The sequence below is a fragment of the Cynocephalus volans genome, chromosome 6 (assembly GCF_027409185.1).
Source record: "Cynocephalus volans isolate mCynVol1 chromosome 6, mCynVol1.pri, whole genome shotgun sequence".
Lineage (NCBI taxonomy): Eukaryota > Metazoa > Chordata > Mammalia > Dermoptera > Cynocephalidae > Cynocephalus > Cynocephalus volans.
In genome coordinates, this window is record NC_084465.1 from 146731788 (window position 1) to 146744795 (window position 13008).

Below are 13008 nucleotides of genomic sequence, written 5' to 3' on the forward strand. Positions count from 1 at the left end.
GCTAATAATATTTAAATGATACAGATAGATCAATTGCTTTATATATTTAATTACAAAAGGGAAGTATGTAGTTCTAAAACTCAATTATTAAGTATAAAAGTTTAAAATAGGAGTCTCCTCATTTCTCACATCCTTTGTTCATTCTGGGGATGATCACCATGGCACCTATCAATTTGTATTAAAGCTATTGTCATTTAGGTAGGTTATTACTATGGTCATAAACATTTTTCCAACTTATTTTGTGGTACATATAAATTAAGTCCTGTAGAATTGTATTGTCCCTTTATCCTAATGGAAGCTGTGTCTGAGATAGCTAGCCATTACTAGTAGACAGAGCATAGTACTTTTCAAATCGGGCATGGATATGGTAACTTCAAGAATATGTCTTGCTCAGTTTTTTCACCTATGAAATAGAGATAAAATTGAAAAATGCCTACCTCATTATTCTAGTCAGTCAAATATTTACTGAGCATCCTCAGTGTGCTTCCTTGTAAGAAGTAAATGAGATTACTTGTGTTAGGTGCTTGGCACATGGGAGATGCTCTTGATTTTTTTATTCCAATTTCCTCTAGTCAGGTAAATTTTTTCAGCCTTATTACCTCCCTTTTATTTAGAATCTACATCAGGAGACAAATCCGTATCACATTCTTGCACAACTCCTTCCACGTCTTCTGCCTCTGGATTGAATCCCACATCTGCACCTCCAACATCTGCTTCAGCAGTCCCTGTTTCTCCTGTTCCACAGTCACCAATACCTCCGTTACTTCAGGACCCAAATCTTCTTAGACAGTTGCTTCCTGCTTTGCAAGCTACGCTGCAGCTTAATAATTCTAATGTGGACATATCCAAAATAAATGAAGGTAAATTTTCATCGTAACAGTTTTTAAAAATTCATTTGTATTGTGCAGAATTATATAATTAGTAAAATCCTCAATTTAGAAATTTGCTTTATCTTAAAATTCATGTTTGAACTTCATTTTTTGGATTTTGGAATTTATATCCTCCATAACTTAAGGTCATTGGTAGTATAATTGAGTTAGTGATACTTGGATCTTGTGTATTTTTCAAGACTTTCTATGTATCTGGTAGTCAACTGGAGATAAGCCATTCTGTGTGTTTCGTATGTGTGGTGAATTTTTAAGTAAAAATAAAGAGTGTTTGTTAAAATTGGTATAAAAAGTTTTCATTTCTAGTACATTTCTAAAAGCCTGTGTGTGGATAAATAATTATCGGGAATATTAAAATATGCTAATTACTAGAAAAATAGAATTCAGGTAGTTACTTAAAATACTTGGAAAAAAATTTTGAAAAGAAAGGTAGGTACTGGATAAAATTTTGTCATTTTTCTTGGTTAATTGCATTGCTTAATTCCAGCCATGTTTTTAATATGCTACTAATGTTTAGGCAGCCACCTTGAAGTAGTATTCTGAATAAAAGTGAATGTGGTTTTAATTTGGAAACTATTCAGATTCAACCATTAAATCCTAAGAGCATTGCAAAACTTTCTGTTTAAAATAATCAATTTCTGTTCATGTACATTTTCACATTAATAGTAGCAGTAAGTAGGTAAGTTCTTCCCTTATCCTGAAAATGAAGCTATATCGGGCTCGTTGGTCATTTGTCTTCTATTCTGTCTTCACCTTCGCTGTAGTTTTATTTTATACTCTTAAGTTAATCATGCAGTTCTCTTGTTTGGTAGGTAAATGTTTCACTTACACAAAGTGGAACTTTTAAACAGTTTGAGGAAACGAGCTTAAGAAAATGTCAATAATAAAAGAATTTATGCATTAAAAATACATGGTATTCTTTAAGTGCTGGCTTTTTTGTATCCATTTTTAAAAGTTGTTGTGTTGGATGTTGATGTAGGGTTTGAATGGCCAGCTTGTCTAAAAAAGCAATCACATGAAATAGCAACCATTTATTCAGTTAATTTCAAATAATATACTGAGTACTTTGTTGTTATACAGATAGGTTTCTGGTGTAATTGGAAATTCCAGTGAATACATTTTAGTGTTTTTAAAAAGTCTCATAGAGGAGTTTTCTTTAACTAAACATCTTACTTTATTAATGTAAATGAAACTATATTGGTTTTCCTTTTTCGTAAATCCATTTTCTTTTTCTCTGCCTCACATCATTTCAAATCTTTAGACCTATTTTATTTTCTAGGCTTTTATTATGAGAGTTGTACTTTGAAATACTCCACAGTTTTTTCTTGGTTTCTCTTTGGATTTTCAAGTTATTACTAATGCCACATAAGCCTCTGTGTTTTTATTTAAATTTAGGAGATAATGTTTTTAGTTCTTACAGCAGCTGTGACACAAGCCTCACTGCAGTCTATAATTCATAAGTTTCTTACCGCTGGACCATCTGCTTTCAACATAACTTCTTTGATTTCTCAAGCTGCTCAGCTCTCTACACAAGGTATTTATATTCTTAGATATCTCCAGAGTTGTACCTTGTCTTCTTTTGGAATTAATAACTTTTTAGCTTTTGAAGAGATTAGCTACAGTAATGATATTATTTTTTGTTTGGTTTTTGTAATACTAGCATATACAGTAGTATTTTTATTTCCTTTTGCTTTTAGATGAAGCAAGCTTTGTAAGGTATTGCTATCAAATCTGTATTGTAGTATATACTTAATTAAGAATTTAATTTGTTAATGAGATATTTTAGTCCAAGGCTCAAAGTAAACTACAATATGCCTTTAATCTTTGTGAAACATTGTATATATTTAAAGAGTTGAAGTTTCATTTTGGTTGATGTTAGGTGGTTTTTGACTGGAAAGAAAATGCAAAAGCACTTATTTCCTGCCTTTAATTAACTATTCTCCATGAAAATATCCAAATGGAGAGAGAAACATACAGGAGCAAATGGGAAGTGAAAGAGTCACTTTTTCAGAAAGCTGGTAAACTGAGCAGGAATACCTGGGCTGGAATGGAAGTGTAATGGTGCAAAGATTTCATAACCCTCTGTGTAAGCCTCATACGGCAGGAGACTGAAGGGGATACCTGGGCCTAAATTTAGAATAAAATAGAAGAAATAAGGAAGCCTTCTGTATGAGAATAGGTTCAGCCTTAGCTTTCTGCTTCAGTTTCAGAAAGAAGGAACGTGGGCCGACTTACCTATACCACAGCTCATTTAGTCAGGGTGGCCCAGTGAGGATGTCAGGTTCTGACTTATTCACATAAGTGTTCTCAGGGGGTGTGGGATGTGTACAGTGATGCAAAGATCTTCACCACCTGTATTACAAAGGTTTTGGGTTTATTTGAAATTGTTTTTCTTTTATAGCCCAGCCATCTAATCAGTCTCCTATGTCTTTAACGTCTGATGCGTCATCCCCAAGATCTTATGTGTCTCCAAGAATAAGCACACCTCAAACTAACACAGTCCCTATCAAACCTTTGATTAGTACTCCTCCTGTTTCATCACAGCCAAAGGTATGTCGTCTTTGAGGGAAATTTGGTAACGAACCTGTTCACTTTTGGGAAAATAATAGCATTTCAGTATCTGAACTGTAGAACAAGCTGAGAACAAGGTAATGGTGGAATGAGTGACTGGTGAGTGATAACAAGATGCAGGTTTGAATCTCTCAGTTTATTGAGAGGTCGAAGGGGAACTTGAATCTGTGCGTTTTTGTATGCTCTGATTCTATTCCCTTCTGGATTTGTGACATAGAGAGCAGGATAAAGAATGTACACTAAGCAAGTATTACTATTTGTAGAATTTTCAAACACTAAAAAACATGTTTTCCAGTGACCTTTTTCATACTTTTATTTCAAAAGTGAGTCAGTTTCTGTGCTAAGAGTAAGGCTTCGTGTATATTACATTTAACTTAAACATAATGAGAATTCACCTACTATTTGCCTCATTTAATAGATAAAATTAAACTTTCAGTTAAGTCTAGTTTGTGTGATAGAGTCAGTTTGAAACTTACAGGTTCTGTATTCAGAAAGACCTTTTATTAAGCTGTACTATCTGTCCAAGCAAAATCCTACATGGATTTGCCCCTTAGAGCACAGTTATAAAATTGCCAGTCTGTTCTTACTGGACTGTGAACAAGACTTTACAACGCTGTAGTCAAATTTTGTACCACATCATTTAAGTCCACAATTCATAATACCAGTAGTGCTCATGCTTTGCTATTTAACATAACCTCTAGTAAAACATTGAGAGGTTTAGAGTTCACTATACGCAAGTTGTGGTCTTTTTACTCTTAATTAAGGGTGAATGTAGGTGGGATGTTCTTTTTAGTAATGGTGAAACAATAAAGCTCTTTCAAACTTTTTAATGCCAAAGAATTCTTTTTTCAATTAAGATTTTAAGCAGAAGCCTAAAAATGCATTGAAACATAGCTTGAAAGTGGTGGTAGGCCAGCTTTTAGGTCTTTCTGTTCATTTCCTTCCTGTGTCTGCCATTGTTAGGATCAAACTAGATTGATTTTTTTAAATTCTGAGTTCAATTGTTACTTTATTGTGTGGTTCTTTATTGTTTGTATTTTGATGGGGGAAGAATTAACGTGAGTTTCAGTAGAAGAGACCTTTTCCTTAGAGCTTAGAACTTATAACTTGAGGATGGTATCTTAAGAGTGCAATAAATAGTGGATAAAAGTAAATAAATTGTAGATTAGTTTCACGGTCACTTATAAAATCCAGCATTTCAAACCACGTAAGCAGATGGCTATCAGTCTTTTGCACTCAGGAACTTTTTTCAAGTTGTTTTTAAAAATAATTGGACATTTGAGCTTAAGTAGAACTTACTAAAATGTTCTTTATAAAAAGATTTCTGGTTAGAACTGATAGGTAGGTAGTATTCAGAAGAAGCCTGACTACCCAGATTTGTTTGGGAGAATTATTAACCATCCAAAACAAAAAACCTGCAGCTGGAGGATATGACTTAATCGCAGAAGGCTCCATCTATCTTTGTGCCTTAATTTGGGGCTTATATTTTAAACTGCTTGTTTTTTACTCTCTATGGCGTCTCAATATAAGTAGCCTAGTAACCCCATTGGCAATCATGGGCCTCGTGGTCTTCCTCTATAGAGTAATCTCTTTGAAGACCTCTTAAGTTGAATTTTTTATGGGCCATATTTCATTCTCATAGATCAATTTATATACAGTTGACCCTTGAACAACACAGGTTGGAAATGCATGGATCCACTTACGGATCTTTTTTTTCCCAATAAATACTGCGTGGCAGTGCAAATGTATTTTATTCCTTATGTTTTTGTTAATATTTTCTTTTCTCTAGCTTACTTTATTGTAAGAGTACAGTATATAATACATATAATATACAAAGTATGTGCTAATCGACTTATCAGTAAGACTTCAGTCAACATTAGGCTATTAGTAGTCAAGTTTTTGGTGAGTCAAAAGTTATACGTGGATTTTCAACTTCATGAGGGGGTCAGCACCCCTAACTCCCACATTCTTCAAGGGTCAAGTGTGTTCTCTGGATATGTGGTTGAAATCTGAGTATCTGTATTTGTATGGTGTGGTAACATAGATATTTTTATTGATACAGAAGTAACAGTAAATCAGAAGAGGTAATACAGTGTATTGGAAAGAAAACTGGACTGAAAATCAGGAGAACTAGTTTCTTATGCTGGTGTGATAGTAATTTTATGGCCTTAAGCCATTTTATGAAGAAATTGGATCTAAGTTTCAAAACTTAATTCCATCATCTAGCTATGTTACCTTTGGCAAGTCTTTGATTTCACTTCTTAATTTTAATTCTTTTTTTTTTTGGTGGCTGGCTGGTAAGGGGATCCGAAATCTTGACCTTGTTGTTATTAACACCACCATGCTGTAACCAAGTGAGCTAACTGGCAAGCCCCTGATTCCACTTCTCCAGATTTACCATGTTTAAGATTATTATTTAGATTGGGGGGGTGGGCATGGATTAGATTTGGGGGCCTAAACAATAATTTACATTAATATGTTTATATCACTAATATTAATCTTATTATGGAACTGAATTAAGACAACTCTGTTATCTTAATCACTGGAGAATAGAAGTAATAGGAAAGTTTCATTGATAGCAGAACTTTTTTCTAGTTTCCATGCTATTTGCCTGTGTGATAGAAGCCTATCTCACCAGATTTTGACTTTTCAGGTTAGTACTCCAGTAGTAGTTAAGCAAGGACCAGTGTCGCAGTCGGCCACACAACAGCCTGTAACTGCTGACAAGCAGCAAGGTCATGAACCTGTTGTCTCTCCTCGAAGTCTTCAGCGCTCAAAGTAAGTTGATATGTGTTGAAACTCTGTTTTTTTTCTTTAATACAGCATATTGCATTGTTCAGATATTATAAATTATATATGTAATGGAACTTAGTTTTTGACGAATTCATGGATAGCCAAACTTCATTTTCATGTATTGCAAAATTTATGAAGACAGTCTTATGAAAAAGTAGATTATCATCTCTAGTAGTGAAGCCTGAGTTATTTTGAAGAAAGTGGCTCTTTTTCTTTAAAATTTTACTTAGTGGAATACGATGAGTCTAAAAATATGTGATATTTTTAGATAAAAATATCTAAAAGGGCACATGTGTACTAAAGGGGCACATGATTTTACAGTGCTTTGTTGGAATTACATCATATTTAATTTCCTCATAGCAGTTTTGATTTGAATATATTGAGAAGCCAAAAAAATCTCACATCTAAAACTTGGACTGGTGTTTCCCAACTAATGTATGTCAGGCTTTCCTAATAGCTTCAGCTCTGGCCCTGTACAGATTGCCTTTCAGACAGTTATATAGTGCTGTATTGTGTTGTCAGTTTTCTTGGTTTATTAACAATACAACTTTAAATGAAATTTGTTGAGTGAATGGTTTTCATTTGATTGATTTTCCTATTTTTATTTCATACTGTGAGGCGGCAAAATAATTCAACTGTTGTTTTTATTGTTGTTTTCTAAACAAGCATTTCAGAACTTATACATCCAAATGAGAGTTGTTCCCTTCAAAATAATCACCTTGGGAAGCTGTCTTCTTACTCCAGCAATGTTGCCATTGCTCAGAACAGTTTTGGGAAATTCTTCTTTTAAATTGTCTTTAGAGGCTGCAGTATTATTTTAAATATCCTCAGTGGTGAAAAACTCTTCATCCTTTGGGAGATTTAGTTTTTGGAAATAACTGAAATTCATTCAGAGTCAAGTCTGGTGAAGCAGGTAGGAAATCAACTTGGGTGATTAAATTTTTGGTTCTCACCACCATATCCCCAAACCCTGGCCCAAACCATTCAGTTTTACAAGAAGATAAGATAACCAATCTCAAAGTGTTACTTTTTTGGTCTTGTTTTGCCACTTATGCTCATTCAGTGCTATTCAGTAAAATGACTGTATTTTGGTTCACATTATTTCACCCTCTGATTCAACACTTTGTTCTGATGTTGAACAGAGACAGTATGTATTTTCCTGTTCTTATCTAGATGTATATGAGATACTTCTTCAGATGTGCCTTATATGTACAACTGTAAAAATGTGACCATTTCTTAGTTATATTCTTATTAGTGTTTGTGGTATACAAAGTCAACAGGTTCTACAAATTCGGAAAATACAGATTATTTTAAATTTGACAGTAGTGTTAAAGGGCTTTATTTTCTTCCAAAAGTGTATTGAGGAATACATGATACAAATATACTTTGGGTTGTTAATTCTATTTGTTTGATGTTAAAATAACAAATTTTCCTCAGGAATTTGGATATCTTTAAATTAATAGAAGATATTAAGAAGCAATTTTTAGAATACCCAGAAACTACTTTTAAACACACTACACATTCTGTTTCTCTTCCAGTAGCCAGAGAAGTCCATCACCTGGTCCAAATCATACTTCTAGTAGTAATGCATCAAATGCAGCAGTTGTACCACAGAATTCATCTGCCCGACCTGCGTGTTCATTAACGCCTACACTAGCAGCACACTTCAATGAAAATCTCATAAAACATGTTCAAGGATGGCCGGCAGATCATGCAGAGAAGCAAGTATGTTACATGATTCACGGCATGTTTTATTTTTGGATGACCAGATCAGAAAATCTAATTTGGACCACTGAATTCAAGCTGTATTTAAAATAACTAATTTATTAGATTGTCCATAATCATTTCATAAAATATTTGATACTTAATAGAGTAGTTTATGAGAACTTTTTGTAGATTCACAAAATATTTTAATTATTATAGCTACTGTTATCAAGTACTGGGCATTTAACTCTGTGCTGAGTGTCTTAAGTTTATTTTTTCCACCGTTTAAATCTGTTAAGCAGTACAGATGATGAGTTTTCCCATTTTGCCATTGAGGTCCTTAAGACCAAATAGGTTATTCCAGGGTCACCCAGTTAAATACACTGGTGTGGCTCAAAGCCAGTGTGCTTTTTTCACTCAGCCGCTGATAGTTCAGAATATACGAACTATTAATTTTATCTCACTTTCTAAGTAGACTAGCAACTAGAAGCTAGGAAACATTTTTGCTTTGGGTTGAAAGACCTTAGGACCTTCTAGTACTGCGTCTCTATTTTATTAGGTAACTGAACATCTAAAATGTTCTGAAAGTTTGCAGAGAACGTGTTGTGTGTCTCATGATATTAGGGATATAGTGAGGTGCTTTTATTAATATTATACCTGAACTTGCAGAGATGACAGTCTCTTTGGCTGACCCAGCATCTTTTATTAACCACAAATTATGAGCCCTTCTGTCCTAGCACAATAATATCCAGAGATTAGAAATGCTATTTTCTCAAGAAACCTGAAGGGGAAAGCTTAAAATAAGTACGTTCCATCATTAGAGTTTCTTAAAAGAAAATAACTTTTCCCCTTAGATTCACCAGCATTTTTATGGATTTAAAGGGAAAGGATTATTCTGTAATCTTGGTATAAAGTTCTACTCAGAAATATAATGTTTTATTTTGTGTGTGTTAATGTTATTTATAATATATTTTATGTAATCTTTATTTCTTCAATTATAGGCATCAAGATTGCGTGAAGAAGCCCATAACATGGGAAGTGTTCACATGTCAGAAATTTGTACTGAATTAAAAAATTTAAGATCTTTAGTCAGAGTATGTGAAATTCAAGCAACTTTGAGAGAACAAAGGTAAGTTTCACTGAAATAAATGTTTACATTTCTTAGAATTATGTACCTTAAATTGAAATTTAAAGTTCTCTTTGATATATTGTGTCATGTTCTGTACCTGCGTTTTTATAATTTAATAATATTCCTGTGAGTGATAGGCACCTAGATTTTATTTATCTTAATCCATGATAAATGCTTCATAAGACATTTTTTCTTATAACACTAAGCTATGGCAGCATATTATTTAAAAAGTGAAATGTTGACAGCAACTAATTATAAAGGTCCCTTCTTGAATTGAGGTTAGCGCTCTATTGCTGAGGGTATTTGTTTCAGTTGAAATTTTAAATTAGTTATAATTAATACTGTTTAAATACTATTAATTACTATTGCATTGCTGTAGATCCTTTGGAAATTACAGAAAATTTGGTTTTCCAGCAAGTTTAATAATGTGGTATTATCTGCTATCTTAATTTTTTTCATCTATACTCTTATATTTCTTAGTCTTGTTTTCATGCAAGTAGAATATCTAAGTCACAGAAAAAATAGCATAGATTTTTTTCTTAATGTCTATTAGAAAATTGAAGACAAACTTTCAGTGGCTTCATATCCTGTCTATATAAATCACTGGGTCACAGAATTAATCTTGTTGTGAAACCATATATATTTAGTAAATACCAAGTTGGGATTTATAATAAATTTGGAATGAGTTCTTAAACTTTTCAATTACTAAAATATCCGGCGTACTTTTTGAATTATCAACTGGGATTCTTTTACTCTAGGATTGCCCTGAATGTAGTTCAAACATATATAAAATTTCATTTTGGCTTGTCAGATCATTTGACTTTTGGGAAATTAAACTTTTTTATTGAATCTTAGGAAAACAGTACGAAGGTACTTTAAAATTTCATGGAAAGATTTGCATTATCTATTTTTCCACAAACTTTTTGAAGTACTCTCGTATAGACAGTCAGGTATCAAGCCAGTATGTGACTATGCCTAATTCACCAATATAGGCCATAAATATCTGTAACTTACAGAAGAGAAGGATCAGAAGAGGAATGATTTTATGAAGTCCATGGGAATCTAGTTAATTGTGGGGTTTGTTTTATTTTTTGTTTTAAATTTACAACGTATCAATCGGACTTTGATCCTACATGTACATTGGGAATTGCTCTTCAAAATAATAAACCTCTTACACATAGTTAATTCTAGTCTTACTATTTTTGTGAACCAGAAAAAACACAGTATAGTTTTATCTCATATTTAATATCTACTGCCTTTTTTAAAAATGTGTGTTATAGTGTGTAGGACAATAAGTTTTAAATCAATTTTATATTCAAAGTAATTAATAAGTTGTTAGGAAACTAAGAAACATTCTAACTTTTTTCATTCTGATACTTTAATATGAGTATATCATGTATTAAGTAGTTATTTTATCTCAACTGTGAACTAATAGTTTTTAATTATTTAGTCTTAATTAGTAATTGCTTATTTCATTTTTAAAGATATTTTTGTAGTTAAAAGTTTGCTTTTCTATAGTGTTTATGTGGGTACATCAAAAAGTTTGTGGAAAAATAGAATTAAAAGATAACATGTATCTTTCCATGAACTTTTTAAAGTACCTTCATGTGTACATACAGGTTCTAATATCTGCTTTTATTTTTCAGGATATTATTTTTGAGACAACAAATCAAGGAACTTGAAAAGCTAAAAAATCAGAATTCCTTCATGGTGTGAAGATGTGAATAATTGCACATGATTTTGAGTACAGAAACTGTAAATCTATTGCCCAATCTTAACATTTTTGAGCTGCATTTAAGTAGACTTTGGACCGTTAAGCTGGGCAAAGGAAATGACAAGGGGATGGGGGTCTGTGAGAGTCAATTCAGGGGAAAGATACAAGATTGATTTGTAAAACCCTTGAAATGTAGATTTCTTGTAGATGTATTCTTCACGTTGTAAATATGTTTTGTAGAGTGAAGCCATGGGAAGCCATGTGTAACAGAACTTAGACATCCAAAACTAATCAACGCTGAGGTGGCTAAATACCTAGCCTTTTACATGTAAACCTGTCTGCAAAATTAGCTTTTTTAAAAAAATTTTGGGGGGTTAATTTATCATTCAGAAATCTTGCATTTTCAAAAATTCAGTGCAAGCGCCAGGCGATCTGTGTCTAAAGATAAGAATTTGAACCATATGGGCAGTGTACAAAAAATATCATGAAACAACTGTTTCCACACTTGCACCTGATCAAGAGCAGTGCATCTCCATTTGTTTTGCAGAGAAATGTTTTCCATTTCCCATGTGTTCCATCCATTTCCCTCTGAAATCCTTGATCTGATTTGATCCATTTTTTTTTAAGGCTCCTCTTCTCCTTTCTTAAGGCACTGTTGCTATGGCACTTTTCTATAACCTTTTCATTCCTGTGTACAGTAGCTTAAAATTGCAGTGATTGAGCATAACCCACTTGTTTGTATAAATTATTGAAATCCATTTGCACCCTGTAAGAATGGACTTAAAAGTACTGCTGGGCATGTGTGCTGAAAGTACATTGATTGCTCAACTATAAGGAAAAGGCCCAATGAACATGGTTGTGGGAGGGGAAAGAGGAAACAAAGCTAGTCAGATGTGAATTGTATCTGTTGTAATAAACATGTTAAAACAAACAAAAATTGTTATTCTTTTCCTTCGGTCAATGCATATTAGAATTTGAACTACCTGGGGATTCTTTATCAGAACTATTCTTGTTGAATATTTATACTTAATTAAAATTCCTTAAGGGAGGTTTTGTTTAAAACATATTAACAGGAAATTGTGTATAAGATATTTAATGAAATATGGAATTCAACAAGAATGATTAAGTCACTTCCCAAGTGGTTGTCATTTGTTAAACCCTGGTTTACCTGTCTTGCTATTACGACATTTCATTTTGAAGGATGTTTGTGTTGTAGCTAACTGTTCAAGTCTGGTGCTGACTGCTGTTCTTAGCCATCACAAAACGCTAAATTTGTGTAATTGGAGCTTCCTGCTGTTATCTGGAAATGGTGGGAAAGCTCAGCTTTGTATATTGTTTCCTAAAATATATTAAAATAAAAAAAGAAACTATTGCTACTATAAAATTACCTTGGCTTTTTTTTTTTCTTTGCTAAAATATTAGTCACATGGCCTTAACATAACACTGCCAGTATTGTATCAAATCACAGGGGTTTCTGTATACAGAAAAATCTTTTAATTTCAAAATCTTGACATCTGATTTAGAGAATTTTGTTTGTTCATTTGGTTTTTTAAATCTGTTGAGGCAGATATGTGCTTCTAGAACTGCCAGCACCAAGGGCTTATTTTTGATGTTAGACGTCAACATCACTGTTACTACATCCTGGATACTAACTTAAATTTTAAAATTGCTCTGTGCTTTAAGCATATTTAAAGTATGTAAGTCAACACCCAGTCTTTTCAATAAATCTAAGAAGTAAACTAAGTGATAGTATTGTTGATATTTTCTAAAGTGCAAAAATGTTCTAGTGTAATTAAGAGGAATTAAAATCTTATACTGGAAGCTGATTTTTTTTCCTCTGTAATTTAAGAATGCTTTTAAAATGTAAGAAAAGGCAAATACCACTATGAATTATATCATCGTGAAATGTTCATACCTATGACATTGTTAACATTTGCTGAACTTAATTAGTACATGTAAATGAAACCCCAAAGAGCTGTGTTAATCTAGAACCCTTACTGTATTTTTTTCTGGAAAGAAGCAAGCAATTTGTGATGTAAGAGGCAAATGTTTCTTGATCAGATGGCAACTTGATTTAGGTAAAATAGAATGATTTGCAACTAGTTTATTGATCTATGTCGCTCTGTTCCTTTGTTTAAAAAAAAAGTTTACATGAATTAGTCACATTTAGGAGAAAGATACCTAATTACAAATTTCTTAGTGGTAAATTT

The 13008-nt window shown here is 32.8% G+C and overlaps 1 protein-coding gene across 8 annotated transcripts in view; it reads left to right on the top strand.

Moving 5' to 3' along the window:
* Nucleotides 1–12182, top strand: part of WAC (WW domain containing adaptor with coiled-coil) — a 77703-nt gene extending 65521 nt beyond the window's left edge. For 7 of the 8 annotated variants that reach the window (XM_063098613.1, XM_063098615.1, XM_063098612.1 and 4 more), the window contains 7 exons: nucleotides 615–860; nucleotides 2299–2421; nucleotides 3289–3437; nucleotides 6112–6236; nucleotides 7790–7976; nucleotides 8957–9084; nucleotides 10731–12182. In XM_063098613.1, coding sequence (XP_062954683.1) covers nucleotides 615–860; nucleotides 2299–2421; nucleotides 3289–3437; nucleotides 6112–6236; nucleotides 7790–7976; nucleotides 8957–9084; nucleotides 10731–10800 — 1028 coding nt within the window. In that variant the 3' untranslated portion in view covers nucleotides 10801–12182. Of the gene's footprint in view, nucleotides 1–614; nucleotides 861–2298; nucleotides 2422–3288; nucleotides 3438–6111; nucleotides 6237–6917; nucleotides 7143–7789; nucleotides 7977–8956; nucleotides 9085–10730 lie in introns of those variants that run through there. The other variant, XM_063098616.1, reaches the window with a different exon arrangement.
* The last annotated feature ends 826 nt before the right edge of the window (nucleotides 12183–13008 follow it).